The 12,714-nt window shown below is 28.2% G+C and overlaps 2 protein-coding genes across 3 annotated transcripts in view; one reads left to right on the top strand and one right to left on the bottom strand.

Moving 5' to 3' along the window:
- The window catches only part of LOC113514566 (glycerol-3-phosphate acyltransferase 1, mitochondrial), a 60,578-nt gene extending 52,701 nt beyond the window's left edge, over positions 1-7,877 (bottom strand). Inside the window, exon 1 of one of the 2 annotated variants that reach the window (XM_052895272.1) lies at positions 7,729-7,877. The gene's annotated coding sequence lies outside the window, so the exon portion shown is untranslated. The remainder of the gene's footprint in view (positions 1-7,728) is intronic. The other variant, XM_052895271.1, reaches the window with a different exon arrangement.
- Positions 7,878-8,328: 451 nt separating this feature from the next.
- LOC113514327 (charged multivesicular body protein 3) lies at positions 8,329-12,503 on the top strand. The gene is made up of 7 exons (XM_026898386.3): positions 8,329-8,486; positions 8,556-8,616; positions 8,742-8,921; positions 10,048-10,088; positions 10,518-10,691; positions 11,292-11,455; positions 11,923-12,503. Exons 1-6 carry the CDS (start codon positions 8,442-8,444, stop codon positions 11,445-11,447), a joined length of 657 nt encoding a protein of 218 aa, XP_026754187.1. The 5' UTR covers positions 8,329-8,441; the 3' UTR covers positions 11,448-11,455; positions 11,923-12,503.
- Positions 12,504-12,714: the final 211 nt, after the last annotated feature.

Below are 12,714 nucleotides of genomic sequence, written 5' to 3' on the forward strand. Positions count from 1 at the left end.
AGATTTAAAAGAGTAATTGTTGGGTTCAAAGAATTAACTAATTGTCCTGAAATTTTATATGGACGTAGTATTTTGGATGTAGAAGAATATAGACTTTTAACTCCGTTAATCAATATATCCCATCGACGCGGACGTTGACACCGTCGCGGGTAAAGATTAGTATATTGTCATTTAAAAATATAGTCATTCAATAAAAGAATCCAGAAACAAAGGATGCTCATATCTGTAATTTGTCATTTCAATTTTCAGTAAAAAAAATAGAGCAATGCCAACAAGTCTTTATCTTATCTTTACAATCATGCTTATTACTCGTACATGCTTGTGTTTACAGATATTATTACAAAAAAAGGTCAAAAGTCAAATAACAACGTCACAAAGGGAATATAACAATCATGTGATATGTAAAATATAATGTAGTAATTATTTAATGCAATAAAACATGACCTGTAGTGTATTGTTTTAATCCGCATATATAATAATGTTATTTCAGTTATAAAGTTATTTTTTCCACATTTCAGAAAAAAATCGCGACAACGAATGTGGGATCAACACGGAAATAAAATTTTCAAAATAATTCAAAGTCTGTTCAAAATTATCGATATCCCGAAACATATACGCAAAAAAATATGGAAGTTGGAGTTGTTTAAAAGGAACTAATAGATAAAAAATATTATGATATTATGGTTAGAGGCAACAATAGCTTTACAGATACGTTTAGCAAAAATGTTGCCTTATCTATGGCGTAGGTAAACGTTGCTAACCAGTTATATATTCAGATGTCAAATCCGTTTAGATATGAGAGATAATATATTTATTATCTCCAACTATAACTACTTGTGACTTATATTTAAGTGATACATTGATTTTATAACTATCTAACACAAGATTTTATATTTATGATGATAAGACAAGAGTACAAAGTGACGCAGAAAAGTAACAAAGTTATTCTTAGAAAATTCACAGATCTTTGATAGTTTATTGTTATCATATTTTTTTATTGAAAGTAGTATAATCCAAGTAAGTATAGGTTTATAAACCGCAACGATCTGGCGCTTGAATCTAGCCGATACCAAAAATTTTGTGTATCAATATAAAATTACTAATTTTTAGATGATGAAAAATACTGGTAACCAATTTCCTTGTGACGGCAGAGGGCTCATCCTCCGCTGCGTTGGATTGTTGGATTGTGTTGAAATACTCTATGAGGTGTGGTTATGTTTTATATTACGAGTACGTTCGACACGTCGTTCCTTAGCAAGAAATGACAGGTAGCGGTACTTGTCATTTTGTTACTTAAGTACCAAAGATTTCTTATTCTTAGTCAAATATGACATATTACATACATACATACATACATATCTGTCACGCCTGTCTCCCATTAGGGTAGGCAGAAACAATGGAACGCCAAATGCTCCGATTCAAATAAACCTCTTTCGCTTCTTCCACATTCATCAATCTTTTCATACACGCTCGCCGGTTATGGGTACTTTTAATTTGGCCCTTCTTCAGCACGTCGCCTATTTGGTCGACATACGTCCGTCTAGGGCGGCCCCTACCGACATCTCCATTCATTCTTGCTCGATAAATCTCTTTCGTAATTCTTCTTTCATCCATCCTCTCCAAATGACCAAACCAAACCAAAAACCAATGACATATTAGTTTTTATAATTATTTTAGTAGAGAACTTTTGAAAGGCAAAGATGCTAAACGTTTACTCCGATGTTTCTCCGTTAATTACCTTATAATTTTAACAAATAAATCTATAGTATTTGTAACTATTTATTCTTCATTAGCATAATACTATATAGCATTCTTTTCCAGTCACACTTTTCTTTAACTATTTTATGCAAAAGTACATAAAGTACATTAAATAATCCTTATTAATATTATAAATATAAAAGTAAATGTATTTGTTACTTTATAGCGTCTTAAAAACTATAACCATTCAAATTAATATCCTTATATCCTGATATCATCACGGATGTTCTAAAAAAGTACTTAGGTAAGTGGATAAAGAAATTTATCAAAAACAATACCCATTATATTAATTCCTTTTATCAATTTATCTAAATATATCTCAAACTCATTGCTGATTTTGTGAGAGGTGTTTGTAGCTTTATAAATGAAGAATAACAAGTTGAAAATATACCTATTCGTGTGTATTATGAAGAATGTTGCCAGTTTGTATTTAATGGTCAAGATACAATTTACAGGTATATTTTACATACAATTGCATTTTGCAATAATATACTTATTAAGCTGTCACTGAAAATTTTTATTTTGAGCGCATAAAATTATTTGAAAAATTTCAAAACAAAAAACGAAGTAGGTACAAAGTTTTTAGTGGCAGATTTACATGCAATGTATTCTATGATTAACGTTTCAATTCGTAAACAAACCACTTTTTAAATAATCAATCAATGGAAAAATCTTTAAGTGTTTATGAAATTTGACCGATAATTGCAACGTTCTTCTGCATGAAAGCTTTTAGTTTTAGTTTATTAGCAGAGAACTTTTCAAATAATTATATTCAAGAACATTGAAAAAAGGTCATTTGTTCCTGAAAATTGTCAGATAATTGCAACGTTACCATACTTTTTCATTAAAACTCTTAACGTTTTAGTTCAATACCAGAGATTTTTTTTAGATAATTATTCAAGAATATTGAAAAAAGTCAACTATTTCTGAAAATTATCAGATAATTGCAACGTTGCCATACTTCTTCGTGAAAGTTCTTTACCTTTTAGATCGCTAGTAGAGAACTTTTTAAATAATCAATCAGGAACATTGAAGAAAGGTCAACCGTTTCTGAAAATTGACAGACAATTGTGGTGTTGCCATAGATCATTATGAACGTTCATAAGTTAAATAGGAGTTAACATAAAGGTTATAAGAGTTTATATAAATCACCACCTTGTCCCCTAAAAAGGACAATCTGAAAATTTAAGCGTGTAAAATAAGAAAAATAATTATGAAAAAAGGTTATTGTAGTAAATGAGAATGAAGTCGCAGGCACAGCTAGTAAATGTAGTTATTATTGTCACACGAAAGATATAACGATTAAATACAAAAACAAAATTGTTTTGCATTTAATCGTAAACGCAATCGTATTACGCCTATAACATTTCGTTGTATATTTATCAGTCAAATAATAATAATATTCACTCTATTTCAAGGACATAAAAATACCTTCGGACACCTCTTTCTCATTGATATTGTAATTTTTCATAGTCCAACTACTGATATAAAATTGTTTTGTCGTCTAGACAATTATTTGGCAAACTGATCGGACGATAACAATCTCTGATACATAATTTGGAAAGATGATCGTAAATAATTTAGAATAAAAATTTTATTACTGGTCTTATTTATTTATATGCTTTTGTACGTTTACTTTTAATATAGATATTATGTTGAGATCTTATGTTATTTTCTTGCGAAGTTTAATAAACTGTTAACTTCTTAAAATTTTGAATGGAGTTACAGCAATTATCATAATATGTAATTGTCTCTAAATTCTAGTACGAAGTATCCTGAAAAATAATGACCATAAATAAATAATAAATAATATCTAATGAGTACTACTTCCAATATGTTGATAACCAAAAATCTAGCTAGAACAAGATACAGTTGGCACAGGAAAAGCAACAAAATACCATATTCTATTCTTTTTCTCTAATCTTCCCAATAGGCATATTTTTAAAATCAAATAGTTCGACTACAAACCATTTTTACGACGCTCTCGAGATTTTTTTCTTTCTAATATTATAGCTAGGAATGACTTATTTATTTTTATGACCTTTGTATTCCGCAGTTTTACGCGCATGAAAGTTTCTTTATGTTCATCTAGGATTTTAATCCTAGATTTTGACTTTAGTCAAATCCTTAGGGTTGTTTGAGTAACAAACGTGTAAACATCTACCTTTACATACTTTTATAATAATAATATTATTGTAAGCTACTGTTAATCCAATGATTATTGTGTCATGATTATTTGACGACAACGCATTATATTATTTTGCATTTTGTTTGATTAACAGATTAAAATACCGTTAAATTATAATAACAAAATAGGTATATTTTATCCTTTCGAACTCGAATCTCTCAGCTATCTATTGTCAAAAGATTGTTCTAGAGCGTCAAAAGATTGATCAACAGCATCATGTAGGCATAATCGACAATAATTTTTCCAAACTACAATATTTAAAACTAAGACTTAAAATTGTTTCCAGTAGCTTTGCTCTTGCGAAACATTATTATCATATTTCAAGAATTTCAAAATCCGGGAAGCTACGTATTATAAAGCTCTGTGTAAAGTTTTACACATCTAAACATGGCCGTTTCTGCCATGCATTTATCAGTTAGTCATTTTCTCCTTTTATCAATAGAATCCCATGTAGCAAGGTAATCTAACGATAAATGGTTATAAATAGATTAACAATACCTTAAACGTCAAAATTGCTTACACCATTTAACTGTGGCTTTGTCGCTTTAGAAAACGTACCCTGGATGAGCTAAAAAAAGGGGAAGAAAGCTCTGACAAAAACTCATTTATAAGGAGAAGGTGGGAGCCAAGGAAAATATTTCTTCATTAATTTTTATTCTCCTCTCATTTTCCAAAAGAATATTTTTTTACTATTGAAAGGGTCCCGCGATAGATCACGACATTAGTGATAACGACTATTAATTTAGGGAAATTAAGGAAAGCACAGAAACACAAAAATAAATTACGAGTATAAAAATAGGTAATTTTTGATCACAGTAGAATTAATAGGAAACGCCAAACATTATGTCAAACTAGAATAAAATAAGGAGCGAGAAATTACAATACGAGTAAGTAAAAGCAATGTAATGCTAATGACTAAGACGGAGAAAGTAAATTTGTAAAAAGAATTTTTAATATAAGTAAACGAGTCTAAAGGGATAGGAAAGTCAAAATAGATAAATTAATTCGAAACGATCATAATTTTAAATGAGGTAGGTATCATAACCTATAGCCTGATTTATTGGCAACCCTTATTGTGCTGATGTTCGATCCTCGATCAAGCTAAAATCCACTTAATCAATAATATTTATTATATTGTATTAAGTGGATTTTGAATTGATGTGTTTGACTTATGTTATAAAATATTATAATACTGTCCCCATTGACCTGATCAGAGATCATATCCGGAATATGTTATTTCATTGCAATATATGATAAGCAGATTAGATAATGATATATATGCATTATCCCAATGACCTGCTGGCAGGCTAAACTTTAATGCATTATTATCAAAACAACAAATATTTCAGTGTATATGTTGTATATTGATTTATTATAATTAATTGAATTTCTAAATTAATGTGAGAATGGGCAGAATATATTTATTAAAGACCTTGGTGGTATAACAGTTTAATACACAATCTTACCATTGATAGTCACTGATTCTATACCCGTATAATACAAACATTAATATTTATAAATATGTTTTTATTGCATATTTTTGTATAAATATAATTTGTTTTTACAAAAGTTTATTCAAATAAATACCAGACACTTAGTACCCATAGCGCAAGCCCTGCTTAGTTTATATAGATCTGTGTAATAAATTTAATGGTATTTATTTACTTATTATACAGAAACAGATCAATCAACAAGTTACCACAAACTGATTTTGACTTTGATACCTTTTGAAGGATATTACAAACTTTGGGATGGAATAGGTATAGTGAGATAAAAGAATAATATAAGAAACCAAAACATACTTAATTAATAAAGATTTTTAACTTAAGACTTCATACAGTGGAGAGTTTGTCATATTTCTTGATTCTTTCAAACAATTCTGATAAACTTAGATTAAATGTATATATTGTATTAGTAGTAAAGCACAATATTTTTTTTTTTTTATTTTATGACTGATTCAATCAAAATTTTAGTAATCAAATAGTAAATTAAAATTTGTCCAAATAGTAAATTAAAATTACATAGTTACTAATCCTTTCCTTAGTGTTATAAATTTGAAAGTGAGTTTGTTTTTTTTTTACCTCTACACCTTTTTTTTAGGCTACTTTTTATCCCAGTCAAGCAAACTAAATCATGAGTAAAAGTTAGTAAAATTCTATTTTTATTTCATCTGATGATCTATTATGATATGTAAAGAATAATATTATATTTAAAATAAGTAGAATATTAACTTGATTAATGGATTTTTAATTAGTATTATCATTGGACATCATTAGATATTTTATCATTGGATTAATGAGATTTGTTTGTTTACTATTTGACAATATATTTTATTGCAATAGACTACTAATTATATTATAACAGTGTTACTAAAGAGAAGCTTGGATTGAAAGATGATGTAATAACAACAATTGAAAACACACTCATTTACAATTTTTGTTATTATGGTTTAGTTATATTATATACTAATATGATTATGGTTTCATCGTTTGTTAAGAATGAATGATGGAAGAATAATATAATAGATAAAAGTGGAAATGTTGGTAGGAAATGTCTTAGGCAGACATAAATATTGAAACATGTTAATTGATTAGAATTATTTTGATTTTTATTTTACTAACCATTGATATGGACTTCTTAAACATAACATAGAATTCAGTAAAAATTAGATAAAATGGATAATATATTGAAAAAGGATCAAAAGTATCTACTCACAATCTGTATGATTTCATTAATATAAAATAATAAATGAAGATCCTTTGTATGGGACCATTTGGTTTATTGATTTTACCAAATTAATTAATGTAAAATGGTTAAGGAAACCCTTTGTATGGGACCATTTGGTGGTTGTTTTTGCCTATTCTAATGGGAAACAGGGGTAACATATCTATATATACATTTTTAAAGATTTTTTTTTTATTGTTAGAGAGGCAAACAAGCAGACAGTTGTTAAATTTGGAATTTTTGTAGGTTATAGACTCATATTGCTTTTGCAACTGAATTTTAATACCTGCCCCCTTTTGATATAAACCAAAACCTTCTACAAATCTATTAAAACAGTTCAATAACTAAAATGGGTTTAATGAGAGGCTTGATAATTTTCTGAAAAGGGGGTAAGCCTAGATTCACACCTTAACTGCAGTCATGGTTCTTTCATGGTTTGATCTTGATCAACTTGTGTTTCTACACTTCGAGATTGATCATGACTAGAATTATACTAGATTGTTAGAAAGTATAACTACAGAATTTGTTTCTTATGTCATAATAATTCATCAGAACAGATGGAAGCAAAAAGGAATAAATGTGACAAGCAGAAATATTAATTTCACTTAGAGCTTTCCTTTTAGCATTTTACTGTATTATTTAAAATAATTTATAAATGATTATTTTATAAATACTTTCAGCTAAATCCTACTACCTACATACTGGTACTTTCAGTCATGATGCAGAAGCGATAAGTAAAATCTGTGCGTGTGCTTAATGCGTAACATAAAGTAATTCTAGCGATATTTTACTATTCTTAGTCAATACATACATCGCATGCAAGGTTTTGAAATAACCCTCAAGTTATGAAACCAAGTAGATTAAACTGCAGTGTAAGCTGGCAAATTGCATTATTTGTAGAAGTTTGTAAACGAAAACTTAACATTCAAAATGTTGCGGTCAATACCCTTAGGGGCAGACTATTAATTCGAACAAAAATGCTAAAATGTGTCCTACTAAACGCTGAATTGCAAATTTGTCCTACAATAGAATAAATATCAAAATTATGAAGTACTTACCAAAAAAAGATTGTGAAATTATAAATAACTGAAGAACAAATATGATGCTGAAAGTTCCCTTTGTAAAATTATATATTACTTAATTTAAGATATTTAAAAAAACCATTAAATTTACTCCATCACAGTATTTAAACCAAAACACAACCAAACAATCAATGTTACCATTATTATTTATACATTTTTTACAACTAAATAATTTAAATTTATTTTAGAGTCAGTTTAATTTATAAGTATTTTTAAATAACTTTTAGTGCTGATCAATTTAGTTAACATATTTTTTTACTAATGCTGAATAAATTTATTGTTTTGTTTGTTGTTAATTTTAATAAATATTATTTATAATGTTTAAATTATTTTTATATTCTGGCAATATTTTTCGTAAATGTCATGTGGAAAATATGGAGTTCATTCCATTATAAGGTTTTCTAAATTAGAAAATTTTATGTATCGTTACTTCATTTAACAAGTATAATAAGAAAATAGTTAAAATGTAATTATTATTTGAAATAATTAATAAAATTATTATTATGTCATCCCCTTCTTGTAAACAGTTATTTAATGACGTTTCGTTTCATGAGCTGTAATAAAAAATGAGATGAGATCATCGCCTAGGTCAACTGTCAAAATTATGGCTAGCTATGGTTCCATTATTGGTCAATAAATCAAAACAAATAAAATTTGTTCGCTAAATTTTTATATAAATAATATTCAAAATGGGTTTATTTGGTAAATCTCCTGAAAGAAATCCAAAAGAAATGGTATAATGCTTTTCTTAATTATTTTTCTTAACATTTTTGTATGTTATTAATTAATATCATGAATTTTAGGTAAATGAATGGTCACACAAACTTCGTAAAGAAGGATATAATTTGGATAGACAAATAAGGGGTAAGTTTGTATATTTACATTTTATATCCATTTATCTTTACGCCAGGTTCTAGTTTTTGTATTAATAAAATAAATATCGTGTATATGCGACAAAATGTGATGTTTGCAGTTTGCTCTCTTACTAGGTATACAAAGAGAAGAGGAAAAAATAAAACGGTCATTAAAGGAAGCAGCTGCAAAGAATGATAAACAAGTGTGTACAATATTAGCTAAGGAAATCATCAGATCAAGGAAGGCGATCAGTAAAATATACACAAGTAAAGCTCATTTAAATTCTGTGCAGTTGCAAATGAAGAACCAGCTAGGTAAGTAATATCAACAGTAAATATATAATAATTGATTACTTTTGTTTACCTTTATGCATCTACTAGTTTTTACCTACTATTTTACATATCCGTTTAACTGGGATATGTTTAGTGACCAGAATAAATAGTTTATATCCTGCTCCACTTTGTATAGTATGTGTATATCAAATTTCATAGTGATTGGTAACACCATTAAGTCAGTGTACTAGAGGGATATTTTATATAAAAGTCAATTGCTTGGGTACCTCTGTCCCATTCGTGTTTCTATTGTAAAGCAGTTGTTTGCATGGTTGTGTTTTGGTTTGAAGAGGAATATGGTGTGAATTTACAGGGTACAGAGGAGTAATATCCGAGTCCCCAGGAATGGCAATGCATGGGAGGTATAATGGGTGAAACAGAATACTCTATTATATCCATAGTACTGCTAATGTCTATAGGCGATTGTTACTACTTTCCATCAGATGGACCATCAGCTTGTTTGCCATTCTAAGTTAAAAAGTCACTGTAAGAAACTATATATAGCTATAATAAACTTGTTCTAGTTATGTAGAAAGTTCATTGTAAATTTTAGGTTCTGATGAATAGTATTCAAATATATTATACATATTTTTTAATAAATAGTGTGAACTTGAAAACATTGATTTGAGTTTTAATATTAAATAATTTAATATTGTATTCAAATTAGGTGAGATTTAAATATTTTTGTGCATACATACTCAGCATAAACTCAGATGGGAATTTGAACTGCCATTTTCAGAATATATGTATTTTATACTTATATTACTAGATCAAATACATTGATAAGAACAATTTCTTGGCAATCACAACAAAATAAATTACTTAAAAATAGTATCAATTAATTCAACAATTGAGTTACAACATGGTATATATGTACCGGATTAGAATTTTTTTATGCAATTTGAAATGGCAAATAAGCTGATACCACATCTGATGGAAAATATTCTATTGCTTGTAGATATTCTTCACATCCTGTAATTTCACTGCCATATACCATATATAATCTATTAATTTTTAATATTTATAAGAAGCATATTTGTTATTTAAGTAATCATTAAAAAATAGCAATACTAGTAGTATTTTCTTATTTAAATTAATTGCTTTACAGCTACTTTACGAGTGGCTGGATCACTCCAAAAATCCACAGAGGTGAGTAATATAAATAATAGTATGTACCATAATCTTTTAACTTTTTATGCAGTTTCATAGAAGTATAGATGTAGTGGATGATAGATGTGGATAGTGGTAGCTTTTCCCTTCTACACTGTACAATTCACATCCTGTACTCATGCAAAATAATTCTTCGTCTAAAGTTTATGAGTTATTTCTATTGTAAAAAGAATTATAAATTCTTAATTGGATTCATTCTATAGATACTTAATATTCAAGTTTTATTATGTGTTTTGTAATTGTTCTAGTGTTTGTTGAAAAATTGTATGTGGTTTAAGAAGACCACATACAATTTTATTGAAATTGATAAATATTAACAGTTTCATTCTTTATGACTAGAGTTTAGCTACCTAGTGCTTGTGGGAAAAATTTTGATGGTAATTGGGGAGAATATATTTTATTTTTTAGGTAATGCAAGCTATGCAAGCATTAGTCCGATTACCAGAAGTGGCGCACACAATGCAAGAGCTGAGCAAAGAGATGATGAGGGCTGGTATCATTGAAGAGATGCTAGATGAGACTATGTCCAGCGTTGAAGATGAAGAAGAAATGGAAGAAGCAGCGCAGACTGAGGTTGATAAGGTATGCTATTATAAATGAATGAGTATACTTTATTTGCATTATACATTATAGGGAATAAGCAAGACAATAAATAAATGTAATGGTACAATTGTATAAGTACAGTAAGATGGTCTTATTACTGAAGAGAATATTTTCAAGACAACCTTAGGATAAAAAGACTAATTTTTGTACAAATTGACCATATATTAAGATAGATACCGTAATAATATTAATAGATATAACACTAGAATTATTAAAGTATTGGTATATATTTTGTCTCAATTTTACTAATATTTTTTAGAATTTTCATCTCTCTGTCTATATGTGTACTAATATTTGATATGAGTAAAAGCTTTTTGTCTAATAGACAACTTTTAACCAATTGTTAATGTTACATAAATACATCATTTGTAACATTATGTACATAAAAACATTTTTTTTTTATTTTTATAACGTTATGTTCACTTTTAACGATGTCTATATTTATGCTCTCGTTTTCGACAATTGTTTCAAGTCGAAAAATTGTCGGAAACGAGTAATATTAATTCAGATATTGGGTTCATAAAATTTTCGTTGTATATATATATATATATATATATATGTATGTACATTTTATTATAGGTGTTATGGGAATTAACGCAAGGAAAACTAGGCGAAGCACCCGCGCCCCCTACAGCCGTTGCCGCCCCGTCCACCAGCAAAGAGGAAGAAGTCGCAGAACCCGACGAGAGCGAGCTAGACGAAATGCAGTCTAGATTAGAAGCTTTAAGGTCATAGAATTAAAGGTTAGCGTGATTGATATGTAGACTACTATTTTTTAATATTAAAAAAAAAGATACCCAAATTCTGACTGCCAATTTGCTCGCATTAACTATTTTATTATACTATTACGCTATTGGTGACGTAATCTCCCATGAAGATGGGTTGATAAACGGTGAAATATTTTGAGCTTCTCGTACTAACATCACGTCTAAATGTTTAGCTAGCATGGAATTTTTTTTTTTTTTATTTTTGATTAGCGTAACATATTTTATAGCATCAATAGACGTATGGCTAGTGGCTTCGATTTCATCCTGTTTATTTTACAGTAGTAAAATAATATGTATGATTTTGTCCAAGTTAAATGATATATTGACTACTTTTATTCACACAGCTCTTTTACATGAAAGAGACATAACATTTCAAATCGATTCATTACATTAACGTTTTATGAATATTAAGAAGTTTTCAATAGTTTTTTCCTTGTTCCCAGATTTTCATAAAGGAGATTATGGTACTAAATGGATGCAGCAGAGAGTCGTTGCAAATAATAAATGCCTTACAAATAATATGTAAATATCGTTATAATTAAGTTTGCGTATATATATACATATAAGTCCTTTATTGTTATTATTTTTAACATCTTTGTGCATTGTCAAGTTGCTTATTTTTATTTATTTGAAAATACTGTATTTATTTCTAAACATTGTGATTATTGTACCTACTCTCGCCTAATAAGATTTTAACAAATGTCTAAAATTGGTTTGAGAATGACATGAGATTTTATATTTATTTAATTACAAGAAGTTCATTTAGTAAGCTTTTTCATTAAAATTAATTACAAAGCGCATTCAAATTATAGTTTTCATTGTAATTATATTCTTAAGTACTTTGCATTATTTGGATTGACATACAGTTGCCATCATAACCAGCGCATACTTAGGGTACCTAATTATTGTGGTCACTATTGAAAGTTTAATTATATACCTTTTACAATTAATGTTCTTGTATTTGTATAAAAAAAGCAAGCTAAATACTAGATATTTGTAATAAATTGATGCACTAATGTTATAATTTTTTCTTATTCTTTATTAATGGCTAAGTAATTGATGTTAAAATTTATCTCTAACTATATAACCATATGGTTAAAATTGGTATAAAAAGAAACTATACAGTGGTGTTCAGAGATGCATGAATCAGGTCATAGTCGCAGGACGATAATTCAACATCGATAGCCAGCGATCGATGATTGTGCTTCACTCTGTCTGTCTATAGTGACCCTTAA

This window comes from Galleria mellonella, unplaced genomic scaffold, assembly GCF_026898425.1.
Source record: "Galleria mellonella isolate WM207_F2 unplaced genomic scaffold, CSIRO_AGI_GalMel_v1 utg270, whole genome shotgun sequence".
In the NCBI taxonomy this organism is placed as follows: Eukaryota; Metazoa; Arthropoda; class Insecta; order Lepidoptera; family Pyralidae; genus Galleria; species Galleria mellonella.

What these genes read in the sequence shown, in the direction of transcription:
- LOC113514327 (XM_026898386.3), top strand. Translation starts at nt 8,442, where the DNA reads ATGGGTTTATTTGGTAAATCTCCTGAAAGAAATCCAAAAGAAATG. An exon ending in GCAAATGAAGAACCAGCTAG is followed by an intron (nt 8,922 to 10,047) that starts GTAAGTAATATC and finishes ATTGCTTTACAG; the next exon opens with CTACTTTACGAGTGGCTGGA. An exon ending in CGCAGACTGAGGTTGATAAG is followed by an intron (nt 10,692 to 11,291) that starts GTATGCTATTAT and finishes ATTTTATTATAG; the next exon opens with GTGTTATGGGAATTAACGCA.